The sequence below is a fragment of the Panthera leo genome, chromosome A3 (genome assembly GCF_018350215.1).
Source record: "Panthera leo isolate Ple1 chromosome A3, P.leo_Ple1_pat1.1, whole genome shotgun sequence".
Taxonomy (NCBI): Eukaryota; Metazoa; Chordata; class Mammalia; order Carnivora; family Felidae; genus Panthera; species Panthera leo.
In genome coordinates, this window is record NC_056681.1 from 27,128,275 (window position 1) to 27,151,585 (window position 23,311).

Sequence of the window (23,311 nt, forward strand, 5' to 3'; positions counted from 1 at the left end):
CTGCCCGTCTCCTCTTGCTTGCTCACCACCCTGCCACCCTCATGCTGGGGATGTGGGGGTGGGCGAGGTCCCGTATGGGAGGGATAGAGGGTTGGTTGGTGGAGGGAGGGGAGGTGCCCGGGGAGAGTGGGCATTAATGACTGTTGTAAATGGTTCCGGTCCTGCCTGTATCCCTTCCACTCTGTCCAACTCGGGAAAGATTACTCAATCTCCGTAAGCCTCCTGGGTCTCCTCATCCATGAAATGGGGATAAATTATAATATCATGAGATTTGGAATTTATAGAAGGAATGCAAAAAAAAAGTAGAGTTAACAGTAATAATGTCAGCTAATAATAATAATGAGTTAATTATAGTAAGGATTAATAATGGTAGAGTTAATACACTTTGGCATTCACAGTGAGATGGTGCATTTGGCTTGAAAGGCAGGCCCCCCGAGAGAGCAAAAGAATTTTTCTACATTCCTTGATCTCCTATTTTAGCACCTCAAGGGCCTGCGCAGGTGAAAAAGACCACGGATTTTATGAAAGCAGTTTTTGCATACACAGGGAAAGCTGAGCGAGGAGAAGTCAACCTCGGCCAGGCCCGGGGACCGGTGAGCACGGAAGGCAGGTAGAAAACAGGAGCAGAGGCAGGGTGGTGGTCCAGCAGACTTCGCCCTGCATCAGGATTGCCTCTGGCTGAAAAAACAGAGAGCTCAACTTGCATGGGCTTATCTGCCGTTAGGCAGCAACCACATCAGGGCAAGCATCTTGGGATCCTCTCTGGTCACATAAGGCTACCAAAACTTGAGGCACAACATCCTTGTTTAAAGCAGGAAGCAGGGTTGGATTGGGCTAGTTTCTCTTCTTTACCAGGAGAGCAAAAACTGTCTCTGGTCCCCCTCCCCAGCAGACTTCTGCTTCCTTCTCATGAGCCAGACCTGGGTCACATGGCTACTCCTGGTGTAAGGGAGGCTGGGATTTGAGTGCTTCAGCCTCTATAGTAGACGTCCTGGGGGTGGGGAAAGGAAGATGGGAATGACCCCCAGTGGTGACCCACCTTCCCCTGGGGCAGAGCCCAGAAAGGGCAGGCACGTTCAATAAGTTGAGGGGAACGCCAGTGACGGAGGGGGGCTCTTATCCACTGTCCTTTGAGACTTTCCAGAGAAGTTCAGGTAGTCTTGGAGTAAGGAAAGGACCCTGCTTGCCCTGGCTAAGAACACTGGTGACATCCAGAATACTTAATGTCATCAGGAGGGATGCTGAGCCTCAGGGCTGGAGCAGTCTTGGAGACTACCTGCCATGTTAACCCTTTAGTTTCTGGTATGACAGGGACCTGGGAATGTGCCAGAGGCAGCTGGAGCAGAGGAGGGGATACTGAAGGGTCTTGGGCAACAGCTCTTTACCAACCAGGAGGGAAGCACTGAATTATTTTAATAGCAAAGCCTACCGCCTGAGTATCAGTCCTGCCTCTGTAGCCCCTTAGTTTCTGGGTGATCTAGACATTGAACCGATGGCCAGGGACCTGTTTTAGGACCCAATGTGGTAGGGACGAGGTGGGCCTGGTGTCAGCCTAGAAAGAGAACAAGAACCCCAGAGCTGGCCACAGAACCACAGAGAGCTACTGTGAGGCGACATTAGCCAGTATGATGAGTCAGCGGGAGGCCAGACCAGTTCACCAGCAACCAGCTGTAGCTGGAAAGCCAGTGGATGCTTTCACTGACATCCAGATCCCAGCAGATGCCCGCCGGCCCCCGACCACTGAATCTCCTCACCCTTAGCCTACCGTCATATATGGGAGGAGCAGGGGAGGAAAGGAGGAATCTGAGAGCCTGAGCAATTACACCAGAGAGACTGAGTCTCTCCGAATTCAAGAAACCTCAAGAGACTATTTAACTTGTTGAATGAGACCAAGTTTTAAACTGGGTTGAGCTAAATTTAGTTCCCCACTCTGACCCCTCCCCTCTCCGTTGTTCTACAAAGTAAAGAAGCTATGTTGGTTGTTTTTTGTTTTTGTTTTTTTTTTTCTTTCACAGTCCCAGACACGGTGTGAGGGAATTTGTGACCTTGTTGCAGTGTAGACGGCGATGATTTGGGGGAGTGAGGAGTCAGACAGATTCAAGTTCATACCCCAGCTCTGTCACGGACAGGCCACGGGGGCCGTGTGATCAGGGCAGGTCACTTCCTGTGTCTGATGTCAGAATTCTTCTCTGCAAAATGGTTATAATCACTCTTAAGGGGGCGGCTGGTAGGGGGGTTCAGGTGAGATCATCCGGTACTTTGTAAGTGCTCAGTAAATAAAATACTGCCGTTGCCATCACTTCTACTGAGCCAGAGGCATGCCGCTGACCTTCTTGTCCACGGTATTTCAGACTTCAGAAGATGTGCAGGAACAGCACAAAGGATTCCCATAGATCCTTCACCTGGGCTTTCCAAATATTAACATTTTATTTTATCATTTCCTCTCTCTCTCTATGTGTATATAAAAATATGTAATATTTATATATATTATTAAATTTATATATAAATATATATATATAAATATATACATTTATATTTATATAAATTTTTATATTTTTATATTTATATTTATATAAATTTATATATATATATATAATTATATATATATATAAATTTATATATAAAATTATATATTTTATCAGACATGATCCCCTTTAGGCCTAAATACTTCAGAGGGTTCTTCCTAAAAACAAAGGCATTTTCTTATATAACCGCAGTACAGTTTTAAAAATCAGCATGTTAACATCGACAAAGTTCTACTGTCTAATTTTCAGATCTTATTCAGCTTTTACCAGCTATTCCAAAAAAGTCCTTTAGAGCAACACAGAACCCCTGGATCACACATTACATTCAGCTGTCAGGTTTCTTGGATCTCCTTTAACCTGGAACAGTGCTTCAGTCTTTCATGACATTGACGTTTTTGAGGAGTCCAGGCCAGTCACTTTGGGGAATGTCCCTCCGTTGGAGTTTGTCCGATGTTTGCTCACAATTGGATTCAGCTTCTGAATTTTTGAATGTTTATTTATTTTTGAGAGAGAGAGAGACAGAGCGTAAGCAGGGGAGGGGCAGAGAGAGAGGGAGACACCGAATCCGAAGCAGGCTCCAGGCTCCGAGCCATCAGCACAGAGCCCGACACGGGGCTCGAACCCACGGACCGCGAGATCGTGACCTGAGCTGAAGTTGGATGCTTAACCGACTGAGCCACCCAGGCGCCCCTGTTTTAATTTTTTTTTTAATGTTTATTTATTTTTGAGACAGAGAGAGACAGAGCATGAACAGGGGAGGGGCAGAGAGAGAGGGAGACACAGAATCAGAAGCAGGCTCCAGGCTCTGAGCCATCAGCACAGAGCCCGACACGGGGCTCGAACCCACGGACCGTGAGATCATGACCTGAGCTGAAGTCGGACGCTTAACCGACTGAGCCACCCAGGTGCCCCTCAGCTCCTGCATTCTTGCCAGGACTACTACAGAAGGGATGCTGTGTCCCTCTCAGAGCGTCGTGTCGGAGGCAGCCATCATCTTTCTGAGGGCTGAACCAAGACGAAACAGACTAGATAGTTTTCTGGAGCTCACACCTCACAGGCACATGGCTGATCCCCACCCAGCACCCTAACAGACCATCATCGAAGCCTACATCCCACCTCCAAAGTCATATAGATGCCTCCAACAGGACAAGGAGACAAGGCAATTCTAGGGTGGAAGGTTCCTCAAGATACTTCACGGATGAGGCTCCCAAGCTCAGAGAGGGAAAGTGACTTATCCGAAGCTACACAGCTCCTGAGGCGCAGAGAGGGGACTTGGACTTAAATCTTCGGACTGTAGGTCAAGGCTATCTCTGAGACAGAACAGTCGCTGCACTTCGGTAGGATAGGCCATTGTGAAGGAGAAGCTTTGTAAGGAAGAGAGCTCCCTGGCCCTGGAGGGGTGTAAGGTGAGCCAGGTGAGTGGAGGATGCTGGAGAAGGGATTTTTGTGATGCAGTGGCCTTCAGAAGTACTGTTTCAGGGCACTCCCCAAAGAGTTGTTGACACAGAATCTGAAACAGGCTCCAGGCTCTGAGCTGTCAGCACAGAGCCCGACACGGGGCTCGAATTCACGGACCGCGAGATCTTGACCTCAGCCAAAGTCGGATGCTCAACCGACTGAGCCACCCAGGCGCCCCCTTTTTCTTTTTTTTAATGTTTATTTATTTTGAGAGAGAGAGAGAGAGAGAGAATGGTGGGGGGGGTGGAGAACAGAGAGAGGGAGAGAGAGAATCCCGATCAGGCTCAGCGCTGTTAGCGCAGAGCCCGACCCGGGGCTCAATGCCGCGAGCCGCGAGATCATGACCTGAGCCAAAATCAAGAGTCAGATGCTTCACCAAGTGAGCCACCCAGGCGCCCCAATAACTTTTTCTAACTGTAAGAGTGACATATGTTCATTGGAGAAAAGTTAGAGAACAGAGAAGTGCAAATAAGACAGTAAAAATCATCAGTATTTTCACTGAGCACAACTACCCACAAATAAAAAAAGCATGTGAAATGTGACTTGCAAATAAAATGGAATCAAACTGCACATATTTTTTGGTGTCTTTTTTTTTTTTTTTACTTACCGATTTATCACAATATATCATGAGCATTTCCATATGTGCTTAGTCTTGCAAAACAAGATTTTTAGCACTAAAATGCCTCCCAGAATATCTTAAAAATTTTCCAACTTTTACCACTTGAGTAGAATGGTTAGAACACATTGTGGGAAAATAAAACATAGATGAGCTTCAAAATATTTACCACTCTCATAATCCCTGTTAGCTTTTGCTACATATATTCTCAGGATGGAGATACCTCCATATTTTTTAAAAGTTACAAACCTGTGTGTGTGTGTGTGTGCGCGCGCGCATATATCATATATAGTGTATATACTATTCATATATATAATATATATTATGTTATATATAATATATATATACAATATATAATATTAGCGTATATATTATATATGTATGTAATATATAATATAATATATAATATATATAATATAACATAATATATATATTATGTTTACATATATTCATATATATATATATATGCATTTTCACGGAGATTCTTCTATTAGAGATTAGAAGAATCTCTTGTTCCGCTGACAGGTGGATTCCTTTGGGCTTACAAGAAAGGAAAAAATAAGAGAGTTACAATGATAGGTACTATAGGGGGTTCAGGGTAAGATTTGCTGGCTCCCCGCTCCCTTCCCCACCTGGATTTTCAATGTCGAGTGGAACTGCTTATTGTGCCAGGGCTACCTCGAAGTGGGAGAGCCAGGCAACAATCACATATGGCCCAAATTATCCTTGACAATGGCTCAGGAGGGCACTGTTTTGAAGACTGGTATACATTGTGAACTTTCTTCCATCAATGGAACACATCATGTTTCTCTGGTGATACACCAAAGGAAATTATTGGTTATGTTTGGGGGATATTTTCTTTAAAAAAAAAAAAAGAAAAATAGACTTTATTTTTTTTAATGTTTATTTATTTTTGAGAGAAAGAGGGGAGTGGAGGGGTAGAGAGAAGAAGACATAGAATCCAAAGCGGGCTCCAGACTGAGCTGTCAGCATGGAGCGTGATGTGCAGCTTGAACTCATGAACGAACTCACGAACGGTGAGATTATGACTTGAGCCAAAGTCAGATGTCAGATGCCCAACCAACTGAGCCAGCCAGGTGCCCCCCAAATTAGACTTTATTTTTTTAAATGTTCATTTTATTTATGGATTTATGTATTTATTTAGATTTCTTTAATTTTTTTAGAGAGAGAGAGCGTGAGTGGGGGAGAGGGGCAGAGAAAGAGAAAGAGAGAGAACCTCAGTGTGGCGCCTAGATGCAGGGGCTCTATCCCACGACCCTGGGATCACAACCTGAGCCCAAATCAAGAGTCGGTTGCTTAACCGACTGAGCTACCCAGGTGCCCTTATTTATCTATTTTTATAAGATTTAATTTTTTTTTACATTAATCTCTACCCCCAACATGGGGTTCAAACCCACAACCCTGAGATCAAGAGTCACATGCTCTACCCATTGGAACAGACAGGTGCCGCTTATAATTTATGTTTTAATTGAAGTACTGTTGATACACAATGTTACATTAGTTTCAGGTATACAGCATAGTGATTGGACACCTCTATACGTTATGATGTGCTCACATGACTACCATCTGTCACCATGCAGCGCTGTTACAATACCATTGTACTCTACACCCTATAGAGTACCTGTTATCAATGGGCCATTTCTTTCTGTTGAAAAGAAGTATCTCTTCACAGTGGAATCACACGACACAGCGCGATGCCTTCATTACCACATGCTTTTCCTGCATGGGAGTTGAGACAATTCCCATGTCTCATTCACACAGCCACTGGCTCAAGGAGGGATTCTTCCGGTTTATTTGGGCTGCTATTGCTCATATTTGCAATACATGTATTTGACAAAGGACCCGTTTCCAGAATAGATGAAGCGCTCCTACCAACCAGCAGGAAAAAGGCAATCTCATTATATAGTGGGCAAATATTGAAACGGGCATTTTCCAAAAGAAGGTATACAAATGGCCAATAAGCCCATGAAAAGATGCTCAAAATCATTGGGCATCAGGGAAATGCAAATTAAAATCACAATGGGATGCCATTATACGCTCACCAGAATGATTTAAAAAAACCAAACAATGGACTATAGTGGGTGTTGGTGAAGATATGGAGTAACCGGAATGCTAATACCTTACTGATGGGAATGTAACACGGACAACCCCTTTGGAAAAACAGTTGCAGAGTTACTTATAAAATTAAATAGTAATGTGTATCTACAAAGACTTATCTATTAATGTTTATAGCAGCTTTATTTATAATGTCCCATAACTGGAAACAATCCAAATGTCCAGTAAGTGGATGGATAAATTGAATTACAGTCATACAGTACAATACTAACAATAAACAAAAATAATAACAATATACTGATACAACATGAATTAGTCTCAAAAACATTATGTTAAGCAAAAGAAGCCACATGCAAAGATGTACATACTGAATGACTCTTTATACAACGTTCAGAAAGGCAAAACTAGGTTGATTTAGAAAGTAAGAAAAAAAAAAAGTAAGAAAAAAATTAAAAAAACCCCGGAAACAACGTACTTCTTCCTCTCTTTTATTCTGAGCACACTCAGTTAAATTTCTGTAATTGATCTGGGCTTATGATGTAGCTCTATCTGTCTCACAAAGAACACACTCCAGAAAGAACTGTTAATGGCAGATCGATGATTCTCAATGGGAAGATACTGCCCTCTAGGGGTTATTTTTGGAATTTTCTGTTTTTTTGTTTTTGTTTTTGTTTTTGTTTTTGTTTTTGTTTTTGTTTTTTGATTGTAAAAATTAATGGAGTCCTTAGTATCTTGGAGACCCGGGATGCAAGGGGGCATGCAATATGTGTGACGGTCTTGGAAAACGAAGTATTGACCCATTTCCCAAACAAAATTCAAATGTTCCGTTAGACATTTATGCAGGTGAGAAACCCATTTATAATTCTCCGAGCCCAGACTCTAAGGCTGTTTCACAAGTGTTTTCTGCGCATTGAATTTTCCTGGAATGAAACTACTGTGTAAATCAAGGAATGACTATACTTTGCTCCGGTTAGAACTTTATCCAAGTTGTTTACCGTTTTTGGAAAGTCAGGATACAGATAGCAAACACTTGGGGTAGTATCTGAATTGTGCATATGGAGGCTGCATTTGTAGCTTTTGCACTCAGGCTGTGTATAGGTACAAGATCTGACATATTTCATTATGTCTTCAAGGGTATTTATACATCAAAATACATATTACTATAAAATAGTCTCTTTTCCCCTTTATATTATAGTTACAGGGCTTCATTTGATTTTTTTCTTGAAATTATGTGAGCAGATAGGTTACAATATTTCAGTATTTTTTTAGGGGGCACTACAAAATATTTATTATAAAAAGAAGCATTGGGTCTAGGAGGACGCGGTGAACGGTGAGCCCTCACCAATAGGTTAGTGCGACCTCATGAGGGAATAGAGGGAGGGGGCCCCGGCCCTACCCTTCTTCAAGAATTCCTCCAGGAAGACACGCATTTCATTGGTGTCTATTTCCCCCTAAGGCTAGGGGCTGGCTGTGCTTCACAAAGGAAAAGCAGACTATTCCTCCCTATAGAAGTTTCTAGCAAGAATACATGGAAATGTGAATACATGGAACGCTGCATGACCCATCCATTTACACTCTTGTAACCCTGCTCACAGCCTGGATGAAGTGACAGTCCTGTGCAGAACCGGGAGACTCCTCTCCTCCATGCCCTGGACACAGCCGATTGGACAAGAGGTGGGCACCTTCCCAAACCAACCTAATCCCCTAGGCTGGCCAGCGACCTACGGGGTGGATTGGTACAAAGGGATTAACTGCATCAGTGAGATTCTGTTCCAGGAATTTTGGAACAGAATTGGGAAATACAGAGAATAAGCAGTTTATAACTGGAGCGGAAGCGGAAAGGGAGTGGGTGGTGGGAAGGGGGTGGGTTAGGCATAATCCGGGGAAGCAGAAGCTAAGAGTAAATAAAAGCGATTGGAAGAAAGGCAGACAAATCCTCTCCTTTAACACATAAATTGTTCCTGAACTTGTGTGTACTGTGCGTTTTAAGTTTATTTATTTTGAGGGAGAGAGAGAGAGAGAGAGAGAGAGAGAGAGAGAGAATCCCAAGCATGGTCCCTGCTTGAAAGTGCAAGCCTCAAGCTCATGAACCTTGAGATCACCACCTGAGCCAAAATCAAGAGTTGGAAGCTTAACTGTCTGAGCCACCCAGGCGCCCCACGAATTTGTGTTTTAAACACGAACATCGAAATATTGTGTGGCCTATCACATTGCCTCCCAAATCTCCTCTGGTATCTCGCTTCCCTTGCACACCAGGCTTTAGCCACATGGTCATTCTTTCAGCCTCTGGAACAAGCCACCTGCTGGCACAAAGGCCTAGACGCATGCTGTTCTACCTGGAATCTTCTTAGGCAAACCCGCTCCCCACTCTTTGCAAGCATGGCTTGTCATCCTGCAGATCCCAGGTTAAATGCCACCTCCTCAGAGAGAGTCACTCTGACAGCTCGTGGAGGTCCACCTCCCTCGTGAGCCCCCCACCCCTTGTTCTCAATCACTGCCCTCTTCATAGCCCTTACCACCACATGCAATTATGAATTTATTTCTTGTTTCATGCCTTTTCCCTCTGCAGGTTGTAGACTCTATGATGACAAAGTTCACGTTTGTTTTATTTACTACCGTGTAACTAGACTAACCTGGAGCCCGACGCAGGGCTCGAACTCACGAACCGTGAAGTGAAGTCGGATGCTCAACCGACTGAGCCACCCAGGCGCCCCAGCAAATATTTATTATATGACTGAATGAACAAGTGAATATATGCTTTATGGGAATTATGGTTCAGTAGATCTAACATATGGTAAACAAACAAAAAAAAAACCACCAAAACCTTAGTTTCACAACAATTTAGATGCAATTTTCAATGATACATTTCCAGCATCGCGTGCATGTTCATTAGTTTTGCTCTGTTTCTTCCTAATTTGAACCCACAGTCCAGTGAGCATGTGGTTGAGGCTCAGGCTTCGCTGATCTGGCGTGTCTCATGATTTCCACTGCCTTCTCAACTATCGTCAGCTCAGGTGCCCGCTTCACTTCCCTGGTATCAACACTCTGCTTCCATGAATTCAGCTAATATTTATTGCATACCTACTGTGTGCCAGGCATTATTCTAACTATTGAGGATTCAGCAGCCGACAAAACAGATAAATTCCTGCCCTGGGGAAAAACCCTTTTGTTGAGATGCCTTAGTGGAGCGTCATGACTTCTCATTTAAATTCACAGACCCAAAGGCCCTTGACCGAAATGGAGGCTGGGTCCCTTTGAGGAAGGACTCTGTAACAATGCCACAAGCACATACTGAAAATCTTTCTTCAGGCCAAGGGCACCTGTGGCCATTGGCCAGAGTGATTATGTATCTGGGAAAGGCAGTACCGTTTCTGAATTGACCCTAATAACTAGGGACCCAAAATGCCATCCATCAAAATTGGAGGATGTATGGAGGTCAGATGGTACAGACTTTTTCGATCCAAGAATACCTCGTGGTTTGTCTGGTTTCTTTCATTCGGCATAATTATTTGGAGAACATCCATGTTGTAGCATGTATCAATAGTTCGTTGCTTTTTATTGCCGAGTAGTATTCCATTGTATGGATATACCACAACTTGTTGATCCATTCACCTGTTGCTGGACATTTAGAGTGTTTCCGGTTTGGGACTATTACAAATAAAGCTGCTGTGAACAATGGCATACAAGTCTTTGTGTGGATATATGCTTTCTTTTCTCCTGGGTAAATACCTAGGTGTTGAATGGTTGGATCATATGGTACATTAACCTTTTTGAGAAACGGTACAGTGTTTTCAAAGTGGTTGCACTATTTTACATTCCCATGATATAATTTTCACATATTTTCTTCTCTAGGTCTTCATGACTGATTTCTCTTTTCCTTTTTTTTTCTGGTCTTAAAAAATTAAAAAAAAATTTTTTTAATGTTTATGTATTTACTTTTGAGAGGGAGAGACAGAATGGGAGTGGGGGAGGGGCAGAGAAAGAGGGAGACACAGAATCCTAAGCGGGCTCCAGCCTGTGAGCTGTCAGCACAGAGCCCAATGCGGGGCTTGAACCCACAAACCGTGAGATCCTGACCTGAGCCAAGGTCGGACACTTAACTGACTGAGCCACCCAGGTGCCCCTCTGGTCTTAAAAATTTTAAGGTACTTAATGTTCACAGATTTTATTTCCTTTTTTAAAAACTTGATTCTTATTTGAGACTCAGAAATCAAAAGAATATTAAAAAATATATAAAGATATTATAAAAATAATAAGACAACAAACATCTCTATACCTACCATCCAGATAAAATAGTAGACTATTAGTATTACCCCTTCCAATTCTGGTATTCTTAGGGTTAACCATTATCCTCAATTTGTGCTTTATTGATTGTTTTACCATCAGTGTCTATGCCCCTAGCAAAACATTTGCTAATATGTGCACAATTTTAATCAAGTTCTAGAAAACGTTTTGTTAAAATTTTTATCAGACAGGACATCTGGGTGGCTCAGTTGGTTGAGTGACTGACTTTTGATTTTGGCTTGGGTCGTGATCCCAGGGTGGTGGGATTGAGCCTCTCGTTAGGCTCTGCGCTGATCGTGGAGGCTGCTTGGGATTCTCTCTCTCCCTCTGCCCCATTCTCCGCTCGTGCTCTAAAATTAAAAAAAATTTTTTTTAATGTTTATTTATTTTGAGAGAGAGAGAGAAAGCGAGCTGGTGAGAGGTAGAGAGAGAGAATCCCCAGCAGGCTCTGCACTCTGTCAGCACAGAGCCTGGCATGGGGGTAGATCTTATGAACTGTGAGATCACGACCTGAACAAAAATCAGGTTGGATGCTTAACTGACTGAGCCACCCAGGCACCCCTAAACGTTTTATTTTTAAATAATCTCTATGCCCAACTTGGGGCTGAACTTGTAACCCTGAGATCAAGAGTCACATGCCCTACCGACTGAGCCACCCAGGTGCCCCAACTATTTTTATTCTTGATGATGGGTCCTAGTTTCCTTCTTCTGTGAATGTCTTTTAATTGCGTTTTTAAACATTTAGTGTTTATTTTTGAGACACACACACACACACACACACAGTGTGGGTGGGGGAGGTGCAGAGAGAGAGGGAGACACAGAATCCGAAGCAGGCTCCAGGCTCTGAGCTGTCAGCACAGAGCCCGACGCGGGGTTTGAACCCACGGACCGCAAGATCGTGACCTGAGCCGAAGTCGGATGCTCAACCGACTGAGCCACCCAGGCGTCCCAATGATGAAAATATTTTGACGTCCTGGGCCACCTGCAAGGGGACTCCTGCAAACTAACAGGCAGACACAGAGATCAGCCACACATATTTATTGACAGAATTTAGGAATCTCCTGGGGTCAGACTGAGGGCAGCTTCATCTGCGTTTTCATGGCTTCAGGCTTCGAAGAACTTGACCACAGCTTTTCTCTTGGCTGGTACTTGGGCTTCACACAGCACAGTTTATTGTTTGTGCAGTAAACATAGATCCTTTCTTTCCTGGAGCATTTCTGGCGGCATCTGCCGTGAAGATTCCAGCATTTTTGGGTGCTGCCTGACACAAAAAAGAAAGAAGAATTGAGAGACAGCGTTAGTCCTGAGAAGCGCTATTAAAGCAGACGTGATAGAAGGTCCTCAGTTTCCCTTGCCTTTGACCTTGGCCTCCTTTTTTCTTTTTCTTTCCTTTTTTAAAAATGGTGCGAAAATACAAAGAACATATAAAACTTGCCAGTTTAAGCATTTTATTTATTTTTATTTTTTTAAAGTTTGTTTATTTCTTTACATAATCTCCACACCCAACATGGGCTCGAACCCACGACCTTGAGATCAAGAGTCCTTGATCTGGCTCCTCTGACTGAGCCAGTCAGGTGCACCCTCCCCACATCCCCAGCATTTTAAAGTGTACAGTTCCAGGGGCATTAAGTACATTCGCAATGTCGTGCAAACATGACCACCATCTAGTTCCAGAACTTTCTAATCATCTCAAAGAGAAACTCTGCACCCCTCTCCTCAGTCCCGGGCAACCACCAATTTGCCCTCCTCTCTATAGATTTGCCTACGGTGGATATTTTATGCCAGTGGAATCATATACAATGTGACCTTTTGTGTCTGGCTTCTTTCACTCAGCATCATGTTTTCAAGGTTCATCCATATTGGCTGTTTTTTTGTTTTTGTTTTTATTTTTGGCTAACATTCCATCCCTCTCTTCATAATTCCATTCTTATTTTGTTTTGTTTTTGCCAAGTCCTATCATTAAGAAGGCAGTTGTACTTAGGTTTTTTTCTTTGATGTAGTCGAGTACACATCACATAAAATGTACCCTCTTAACCATTTTTAAGTGTACAAGCTGTTACATTCACCCCGTGTGCAGTCATCCCCACCATCCACCCCCGTAACTTTCCATCTTGTGAGACTGCAACTCTTACACTCATTAAACAGTAACTCCCATTCTCTCCTCCCCCGGTGCCCCTGGCAGCAACCCATCCATATTGTTTTCGGTGCCTTTCCTGGCCCAGAATCTTGACCAACCAACAAACTGCAAGGCTTACGAACACAGCTCTCGAAGTGTTCTGACAGTTTGGGGGGTAGGATGGCACCAGCAGCCTCAACTTAGAGGCACAAAAATCTGGAACAACTTTGCTATTCCAACCACAAGTTTTTGTTTCTTTGTTTGTTTTTAAGTTTTTATTTATATATTTTGAGAGAGAGAGAGAGAGCAAGCAGGGGAGGGGCAGAGAGAAAGGGAGACAGGGAATCCTAAGCAGGCTCCACACATCAGCACAGAGCCCCACGCAGGGCTCGAATTCACGAGATCATGATCTGAGCAGAAAGCAAGAGTCGGATGCTTAACCCAGTGAGCCACCCAGGTGCTCCTTTAATTATCTTTTAAAATTTCTTTTGAACCTTGAACAAACTGCCACCACAAGAACCGGGTTCTGAAAAAGTCTATTGAGAGAAATCTGTCGTGTTATGGAGACCCGAAGATGGGTAACTGGTGTTTCTAGACTATCTGAAATGGAGCTTGGGGGAAAATGGGACCCATCACAGGAAAGAAAACTTATAAACTATTCTAAGACAACATGTGGAGAAGTTTTAACTGTTTATGAGGGTAGCTTTAGTGTATGTCCTACGTGCCAGCTTCATAACCCTGGAAAAACAGGAAAAGTGGGTCATGAAAAGGACCCACTGTCTCAGGGACTCTTTATACAGCCCCCCAGATCTCAAGGATTTGAATATGGACTCACTATTCTCCGCCTTTTCTGTGAAGGACTAGATGCTTTTTCTTGCCAGGAGGCAACAGCATTTCCTGTGACTAAAAACACTTGTAGTTTGTCTTTTCCTATTTGAGAAACCCTATTTGCCTGTCTAATGACCAGAGTGCTCTTTTTACTGGGACTTTAATTAAGGAATGGTAATTTTGCCAAAAATCATGATGCCCTTATCATTTCTCAACCCTCATAAGAAATAGAAAGGACTCAACATAAATTAAAATGAAAACCTGCTAAACTGACAGAAGACTTCATAAGGTCTTGAAGAGCCTAAGAGACTCATAATTTGTTCGTGGGTCTGTTTATTGTTTCTTCCCCCAGAGAATTGTAAAGGGCCACAATGTGTTGCCCAGCTCTTTTCCCTTTCCTTGCCACACAGCTGGATTAAGTTGGAACAATTTATTGCCTTTTTAAATGTTTATTTTTGAGAAAGAGAGAGAGGGAGAGAGACAGAGAGACTGACAGAGCATGAGCAGGGGAGGGGCAGAGAGAGAGAGAGGGAGACACAGAATCCGAAGCAGGCTCCAGGCTCCGAGCTGTTAACACAGAGCCCGATGTAGGGCTCGAACCCACAAATCGTGAGATCATGACCTAAGCTGAAGTCAGACGCTTAACCAACTGAACCACCCAGCGCCCCCGATTTGCTGCCTTTTTATCAGGAGTCAAACTCTTGCTCTTGACCTCAGTGGTTGGGGATGAGTACACTTGTCTGTAACACATCCGTTCTCATGTGGTGATGAAGAGAGAGCTGGACCACTTGGAACCAAGCTAACTTGGCTCACCGGCACTGGGGGTAGGTTTCATGCTATGGCAATTTCTAGAGCAACAGTCTACTGGAGAAGTTCAGTGGAGTGCCTGAGTCTTCCACGTGCTCATTCGTGAAGTCACTTGAGCCGCTGACAATGTCACTAAAAATAATTCCATATTCACTTGATGATCCTAGGAATTCCAGAAAACTGTTGTCCGCCATCAGCTGGCATTAGACATCATCCTTCCATGTGAGGAAGCCACATGCACATTTCCCAGAAACTTTTCTAGTGTGTGTGTGTGTGTGTGTGTGTGTGTGTGTGTGTAAATGCATCCACGGAGGCAACTGACCAAAGCTGAACAATATAGTGTGTGTGTGTGTGTGTGTGTGTGTGTGTAAATGCATCCACGGAGGCAACCAACCAAAGCTGAACAATATAGTGTGACCTCTGGGACCCATGAATTTGCTTCTGGTGGCTTTTCCTGGGTATTACCAATAAGACTCTGGTCCTGGGTGCACTCTTCTGTTAGTGATGCGTTTTCTCCTGATAGGAACACCACTCAGTAAGTGTGCCCTATCATGTCTAAGCAAGACCCCTTTGAATAGGCGCTATTAATATGAACTCATGAGGTATTTTATATGTATTCAGTGTGTTGATTTTCCCACTTGGCTCTGTCTACTGAAAAGATGTGAAATGAAGGACCAATTTAATAGCATTGAATACCTCTAGCAACTAGATCATGGTTCTGAAATACCATTTTCCTACTAAAAAAAAAAAAAAAAAAAGTCCGAGCTTCTCAAAAAAATGGAGAATTCAAGATCTGGGGCAAGAGTTGTACAAGATGAGCCTAGAATATCTTGTCACGCCAGATAACCAGTTATGAGCCAGTGAAACTGCTTTTTGTCACCTAACAAAAGGACAAAGTCTCAAATCACATCTGTCTGAAACTTTGTATTTGAAATCATATCGGCAAGACTGGAACATTCCATACTTTTCCGAGGAGCCAGTCTTTCAACACAGAAAAGTAGCCTTGATTTCAGAGCCAAGGGCAGAGTGTCAGAGAAGGGGTTTCAGGATATGAAATTCCACATCTCTCTTAATTTTGTATTTCCCATGGAAATGGGACCCTGAATCCATTTCTCAGCCTCGGCCTGATGTAAACTGCTTTGCACAAGAAGTCTATCAAACACTCCTTCACAGAGAAAGACAAATACCATATGATTTCGCTCATATGTGGAATTTAAGAAACAAAATAGATGAATATAGGGAAGGGGAAAAAAAAAAGAGGGAGGCAAACCATAAGAGATTCTTAACTATAGAGAACAAACTGAGGGGAGATGGGGGGTGGGCTAAATGGGTGATGGGCATTAAGGAGGGCACTTGTCGGGATGAGAACTGGGTGTTATACGTAAGTGACGAATCACTAAATTCTACTCGTGAAACCAATATTACCCTGTATGCTAACCAACGAGAGTTCGAATAAAAACTTGAAACAAAACAAAAACACAACTTCATTGACATTTTACCTCAACTCTGTCTTTCTCCTTAATCTTTAGAAACCCTAAACCTTTAGAAACCCAGAAAAACCGCCAAGCATTTATTCTTTCTTATATAAGCTGTACCACTGAGTAACCAAATAGTAGAGGATGAGTATCTTTATTATTTCAGCATAATAAATTTCCAGCTAACTAGTGACAGTCACATAATGAATGCCACCATGTTGCAATGCCCAAAAAATTAACGTAACTGGGCTTTGAGCATCAACTCAAAGTTACGAGCATCAGCCACAGTTTGCCCATTAACCGTAAATGTCACTAAAAGAGAGACAACCAAGATATCGTGTGCCTCCTGATGAAAGAACCTTATTAGCATCAAAAGTTTGCCAAAAATGATAGAACCTGAGCCTGGTCAAACCTCTGGACCCACGTACCAATTTTCAGGAAATACAGAGGTCATAGGAATACACTGAACTTCACCTTGAGTATGCCATCAGCAAAATCTGTGCCGTGGGAAACCGTAGGTCAAATGACCCAACAGATAAGTTATAAAGACAAGAAAGGGATCTCAAGAAACATTGGATTTTCAAAGTGGGCGTGTCAAAAATCGGGTCTTTAGGGATGCATCCTTAGCAAGGGAAGTATACAGAAATGGGAAAGAATTGTTTTAACTACTTTTTATTTATCTGTGTTTTTGAGAGACAGCGTGCATGTGCGGGGGCGGCGAGGGGGGATAAGGTAGAGAGAGAGGGAAGGAGAGAGAGAATCCCAAGCAGGTTCCGTGCTGTCAGCACAGAGCCTGACGCGGGGCTCGATCTCACAAACTTGAGGTCGTGACCTGAGTCGAAATCAAGAGTCGGTTGCTTCACTGGCTGAGTCACCCAGGCGCCTCTGGTCGTTACAACTCCTGGCGAAGGTGAGGGGAAAGACGGCCTCATACACTCTATTTTGGCCTCTCTGGAGGCTACTTAGCAAAAAACTCAACAACATCTTAAAACTGTGCAGTTTTTACCCAGCCATCTCCTTTCTAGATGTCTGTCCTAGGGAAATACTCACAGGTACAGACTGAGAAGCCGATTCGCTCGAGATGCCACTCTAAACAAGTGAGAGATAGGTGCCTGCCCTCAGAGGACTTCCGGTTTAGCCACCAGATGTTTGATTGCCCAGGGTTGTAATGACAGTTATAAAGGAGGTGCTCTGGCTGCCGTGAGGAGAGATAACGTGCGTATCACATAGGAAGTGTAGGCGACATGTCCCCCCTGCTCCCGCCCAAACCTAATTTCTGCTGGGTTCTTGGGCTTTATAGGTATGTCCTGAATTTCCACTGAATTTCCAATCTCCTGAATTTTTTATATATATGTCCTGAACCTAACTTTACTATTTTGAACACGTTAAAGTGGTATATATTTCATTGCCCTTTAATCATGAGACCCCCCCTTGGTTGCCAAAAAGCAGAATTGGGCAGCTTCTGGGCTTTCGGGGAACGGGATGCAACAGAGATAGAATGACAGTCCTTGTTTCGCTGACATGAGATGAGTTGTTTTAGTTCATGGCAAGACAATGATCTCTAAAACCCAAATGTGTCAGAAAGGGTCAGGGGGTTCCAATTTCAAAGAGCTCCTTTAGATATTAGGGGACCTGGTAGAGTCAGATAAAACCACCTGACCATAAGCCATGAGAGGTAAAGGCTGAGGGTCCAGCTAAAGAAACTTCCACCCAGTCTCTATTACCAGTAGGAAGTAGAGGGAAGTGCTCTCCCCAGGGGAAACTGGGTGCTTAAATCGACTTCGTGTGTCTCCCTTTGCTCTGCTGTGGCATAAAATAGATCCAGAAGACCCTCAAGTTTCCTTGTGTCTGTCTGGTGGAGATGAGAAAACGAGGCTGAGAGCCTGAGGGACCTGCCAAGAGTAGCCCCTGATGCAGAAGGTGGTGTGTGCGAGGGGCGGTCTAAACCTGGGGACCAGATCGAAGACAGCTGAGGTGAAGGGCTCAGTCGGCGGGGCTCTCCACAGGACCGAGAGCTTCCGTCAGCCATGGGATCCAGTACACTGCAAGTGCCAGAACATTCCCTGGCCACTCAATGAGGGACCTTGTCCCCGAAGTCAATGAAGGCCTAGCACAGGGTTGCCTTGGTTCTTCATGCTCCTGCCCCAGGGCCTTTGCACTTGATATTCCCTTCAGCTTGAATGTTCTCCCCCACAAATCCACGTAGCTCACCCCTTGTCCTCCCTCAGATCGCAGTGAGCCATTTCGTGGGCACCCCTTTGAGATGGCAAACCTCCCTCCCCCTGGTACTCGCTATCCCCTCCCAGCCCATGCTGCTCATATACTTAGCAGCTGCCCTTACGTCTATTTCACTTATGTCTTTAAACCTTTTCTGCCTCCCTCAATGGAATGTAAGCTCAAGAGGACCAGAAATTTTGCTCACCTTGTTTTGTTCTGATTTGCTCACTGCTCCCCGCCCCCCGTCCCCCTCCCCCAACCTATCACCGTGCCCAGGACATGAAATCCATTCAACCATGTTTACTGAATAAAGCGATTAATTCCTTCATGACCTATTGCACCACCTTCTCCTAAACCCAGATGCTGTCCGAGGAAGGGCGGGGGGGAGGGCGGGAGAGAAGAAGGAAGAAATGCTGGCAGACCGAGTAGCTGCTCCAAAGAGACTGCACTGAGTTGGAAAGCCGCTTTCACCCCGAAAAGACGAGAACGAGTTGTAAGTGCTGACGTTCGGCGCAGCCCCTGATGATGGGTCCTGCTCTTCGTGACTGTTTTGCCGGCGGGATGGGGGTTCCCGGGAAAACTCAGATGGGTTGTGGAAAATAAAGAAGCTGCACTGTGTCGCCCGCCGACGTTTTGGCGTGTTCCACGCGTGCCATTGTTGTAGCAGTTTGAGAGAGGAGGAGGTTGAAATGCCGAGCAACCCATTCGCTTGCCGGAGGTCAGGGGGTTAGAAAGTGGTGGGGCATTCTCCCCCCCCCCCCCCCCGGCGCATTTCCCCCCCTTACCCCCCCGGGGCATTCCCCCCAAGGGCATTCTCCCCCCCCCCCCCAAGGGCATTCTCCCCCCCCACCCAGGTTCTGAGGCTTTCCTCTCTGCCCTGTGCCGCGTGGTATGACAGACATTTGCCACCGGCAGATACAAGGGCTGAGGTCAGCTTGGCTGAGGAAATTCACATATTCTGGCCCTGCAGAAAGGTTAGGAGAAAGCCCGGGTGTGGGTAGAAGCTTCCGCAGGCTGGGTGGGAGGGGCCCCATAGCCAGGCTGGGGGTGGTCGAATGGGCACGTCTGACCATGGCCCCCCTCCCGTTAGCCTCCCCATGGCTCCCTCACCTGGCAGTCAAGGCCGGACCTGGACCTTGAATGCTTCCTCCGCTTTCCCCCTGGCCGGGCCCCTAACCCACTCAACCGTGTGCCAGTTCCCTGAAGGCGCCACGCTCTCTCCCACGGCTGGACCTTCCACATAAGCTGATTTCTGCCTGAGACGCCCTTTCTGCATCCCTCTCCTCGCCTTTCCCTTCTAATCTCTGCATACGTTTCAGGACACAGGGTACCCCTTCAGGAGGACTCTCCTGGCCCTCAGACTGGGCTGGCCCCTCCCATGTGCACCTCAGACCCTTAGAGCCCCTCTGTCTCGGCTCATGTCACTTCGGGTTGTCAATTCTCTTGTCTCTTGTCTCCCCTAGGGCCATGTCATTTATCTCTGTGGCCCTAGCGTCCGTCACAGGGGCAGCAACAGTGTGTGTGCGTTTTCCTCTCCGGTTAAGTGGTTGTGATCTTTACAAAGCCTAGATCATTCTGGGGACTGTTTTGTAAAAGGTTGCCTTCTCCTCCTTCTCTTGCCCATCCTTTCCTTTTTTTTTTTTCCCCTATATATGAAATTTATTGTCAAATTGGTTTCCATACAACACCCACTGCTCATCCCGAAGGGTGCCCTCCTCAATACCCATCACCCACCCTCCATCTCCATCACTCTCCATGAACCCTCAGTTTGTTCTCAGTTTTCAAGAGTCTCTTATGCTTTGGCTCTCTCCCTCTCTAACCTCTTTTTTTTGTTTGTTTTCCTTCCCCTCCCCCACGGGTTTCCGTTAAGTTTCTCAGGATCCACATAAGAGTGAAAACATATGGTGTCTTTCTCTGTATTCTTGCCCCCCCCCCCCTTTCCATTCTTTCTCACATGCCAGGCCACCTGCACCTGCTCCTGGGGAGAGAGAGCAGGGATGGATGGGGTGGCTGAGCAAGAAACTCTGGATGTCTGGTTGGTACCTAAGATCTGGCACCTGCTGCCGGCCAGGGAGCCTCCTCCATGTGGTTCCAAAAGGGAAGGTCTTGAGGCCAGGAGCCTGGGGACGCCATGAGCCGGCCTCAGTCTCCACACCCTGCCCCTCCCCAAGAGGCCCAGGTTACCTGGAGTGAGCTGGGACAGGAGCAGCAGGGCGGCCAGAGTCAGCGAGAGGAGCTTCATGGCTGGAAGTGGCCCAAGGTGAGGCTGCGGGTCCGATGCGACAGCAAAGCTAATGGGGCAGGGCTCCGGCCTCTCTGGCGGTCGGTCCCTCTGTTCAACCGGAAGGATGTCACCCGCACGTGCCCTCAGCCACCCACGGGTTCGGCCCCCGCGCTGCCCGAGCCCAGGGTGTGCAGCCATATACTACGGGCTGGCAAGGTCAGCGGGGCGGGGGCGGGGAGGGGGGCAGGCAATCAGGTCCAAGGTCCTTCCAAGGGGCTCTAAACACCCCCCCCCCCCCGCACCGAGGGCCAGCCAGGGGGCGCCACGCACGTGGAGCCCAGAGGGGCCGGGAAGACCTCACAGAGAAGGTGGTGGCACCTGCAGAGGGGTGCACCGGTGTCCCGGGTGGAGAAGTCCGCCCAGGGCTTACCCTGGTGTGGAAAATGAGAAACGCGACCCAGCTGGAACGAAACCCGGACGACCGTGGGGAGAGACGAAGCCCCAGCACCAGCCTGGCGGTGCTCTCAGCTAACCCAGCGCTAACCCTGCAGTGGACCTCACCCCCAGGGCCACGTCGTCTGCACCCGGGGCTGAGCCCCTCCCCCAGAGGTCCAAGGACCAGCTGTTGGGGTCCCCGCTCTGAACTCCCGGATCTGGAAAGCCCATCGTCTCCCTTCAGTTCCTGTAGTCACTCTTGTCTGTTTTCAGGGTCCTCCTGTTCTTTCAGCCTTCCAGCAACGTGTGACCAGTTCCCTCCCTTGAAAATCCCGTGTGGTTTCCATTTCCTAACTGGAGGCTACTTGATGTAGACCTCAAGGGTATAAAAGCGTAGATAGGGTTTACGAGACAAAAATGACCCGAGAACCATTTACAAAGGGGCCACATAGGAGGCTGAAGACTGAAAATAGGCAAAAGAGTGAGGTCAGTAAGTGTAAACGACTCCTTCTAGAACCTTGATGAGGAAGAGGAGACAGTGGGGAGGAAGGGACTCAGTGCCTGAAGCCTGGAAATCCACCACGGGGGTGTTCATTTCTGTTAAGGAGGGTTATCTATCTATCTGCATTATCTATGTATCTATGTATCTATCTATATTTTTGAGAGAGAGAGAGGGAGGGAGGGGGGCAGAGAGAGAGAAACTTAAGCAAGCTTCATGGTCAGCGCTGAGCCCTACCTGGGGCTGGATCTCACCACCCTGGGATCATGACCTGAGTGGAAATCAAGAGTCTGACACTCAACCGACTGGGCCACCCAAGCGCCCCCAAGGAGGCTCATCTTTTTATTTTATTTATTTATTTATTTTTAATTTTTTTTTTTTAACGTTTATTTATTTTTGAGACAGAGAGAGACACAGCATGAACGGGGGAGGGTCAGAGAGAGAGGGAGACACAGAATCGGAAGCAGGCTCCAGGTTCTGAGCCATCAGCCCAGAGCCCGACGCGGGGCTCGAACTCGTGGACCGTGAGATCGTGACCTGAGCTGAAGTCGGACGCTTAACCGACTGAGCCACCCAGGCGCCCCGGAGGCTCATCTTTTTAAACATGTGTCAGTTGAGGTTCAATCTGGGAAGCAGAGCTACGATCAGTATTATGGGACGAGGACGTTATTATGAGAATTGGACTCTATTCAATTGCAGAAAGACCTAGGAAAGTAAAGATCTGTTCAGGACGTTGGTGGGGTCGCTAAGGGAGCTGGTGTAGAAGTCGTGAAAAATCATGGACAAAAATACGAATAGACCATTCACAAAAAAGATTTAGAAGGCTCTTGAGCGTGTGAAAAGATACTCAATTTCACTCATAGCTGGAATTTAAAGAAAATCTGTTGTTTTTTGTTGAAATATGTTCAAATCCTAACCCCAAGTACCTGTGAGTGCGACTTATCTGGACTTATCTGGACTTACGGGGTCTTTGCAGATGTAATCCAGTTAATAAAGTGAAGTTTTCCCGGATCAGACTGGGCCTTCGAAGAAGAGGGAAAGGAGGGAAAGTTGGGCAGAGACACTCAGGGAGAAACCGTGTGACAAAGGAAGCAGGGATTGGAGGGGACACTGCTGCAGGCCGAGGGACACCAGCAGCCAGAAGTTAGGAGAGAAGCATAGGACAGACTTCTCCTCTGAGCCCCCGAGGAGGAAGCGACCCTGCCAACACTTTGGTTTTGAAATTCTAGTCTCCAGAACTGCGAGAGAAGAAAATTTCTGTTACTTTAAGTCCCCGGGGTTGTGGTACTTTGTTATCACAATTCCGGGAAACGGATACATCATCCTACCCAGGCACCAATGTATCTTTAGGTGTTTGCCACAGTGAACAACGAACATTGCGGTCTCTGCCCACATGGAAACATCAGTGCCCTTGTTCCTCCTCCTTTCCTAAAGAAAAAAAAATCTGCTACAGGCCACGTAGGCGAGCAAACTCTTAACGTATTCACTGGCTTTCTTTTGGACGCTGAATTCACCTCTGGAGAAAGAAAAAAGAAGAAAAATGTATTGCACGTCCCATAGCCCACCTGCCCCCGTCTCCAACTCCGGCCAAAGAAATTATTGAAAAGAAGACATTTCTGCTGCATCTTTATTTTTTAAATTTTATTTCTTAAATGTTTATTTATTTTTGGGAGAGAGAGAGAGAGTGTGTGTGTGAGCAAGGAAGGGCCAGAGAGAGAGGGAGACACAGCATCTGAAGCAGGCTCCAGGCT

The 23,311-nt window shown here is 45.8% G+C and overlaps 1 protein-coding gene across 1 annotated transcript; it reads right to left on the reverse strand.

The window, feature by feature from the left end:
• Positions 1-11,982: 11,982 nt before the first annotated feature.
• DEFB123 (defensin beta 123) lies at positions 11,983-21,116 on the reverse strand. The gene is made up of 3 exons (XM_042931341.1): positions 21,057-21,116; positions 20,587-20,734; positions 11,983-12,220 (listed from the first exon to the last, which is right to left on the reverse strand). Exons 2-3 carry the CDS (start codon positions 20,642-20,644, stop codon positions 12,027-12,029), a joined length of 252 nt encoding a protein of 83 aa, XP_042787275.1. The 5' UTR covers positions 20,645-20,734; positions 21,057-21,116; the 3' UTR covers positions 11,983-12,026.
• Positions 21,117-23,311: the final 2,195 nt, after the last annotated feature.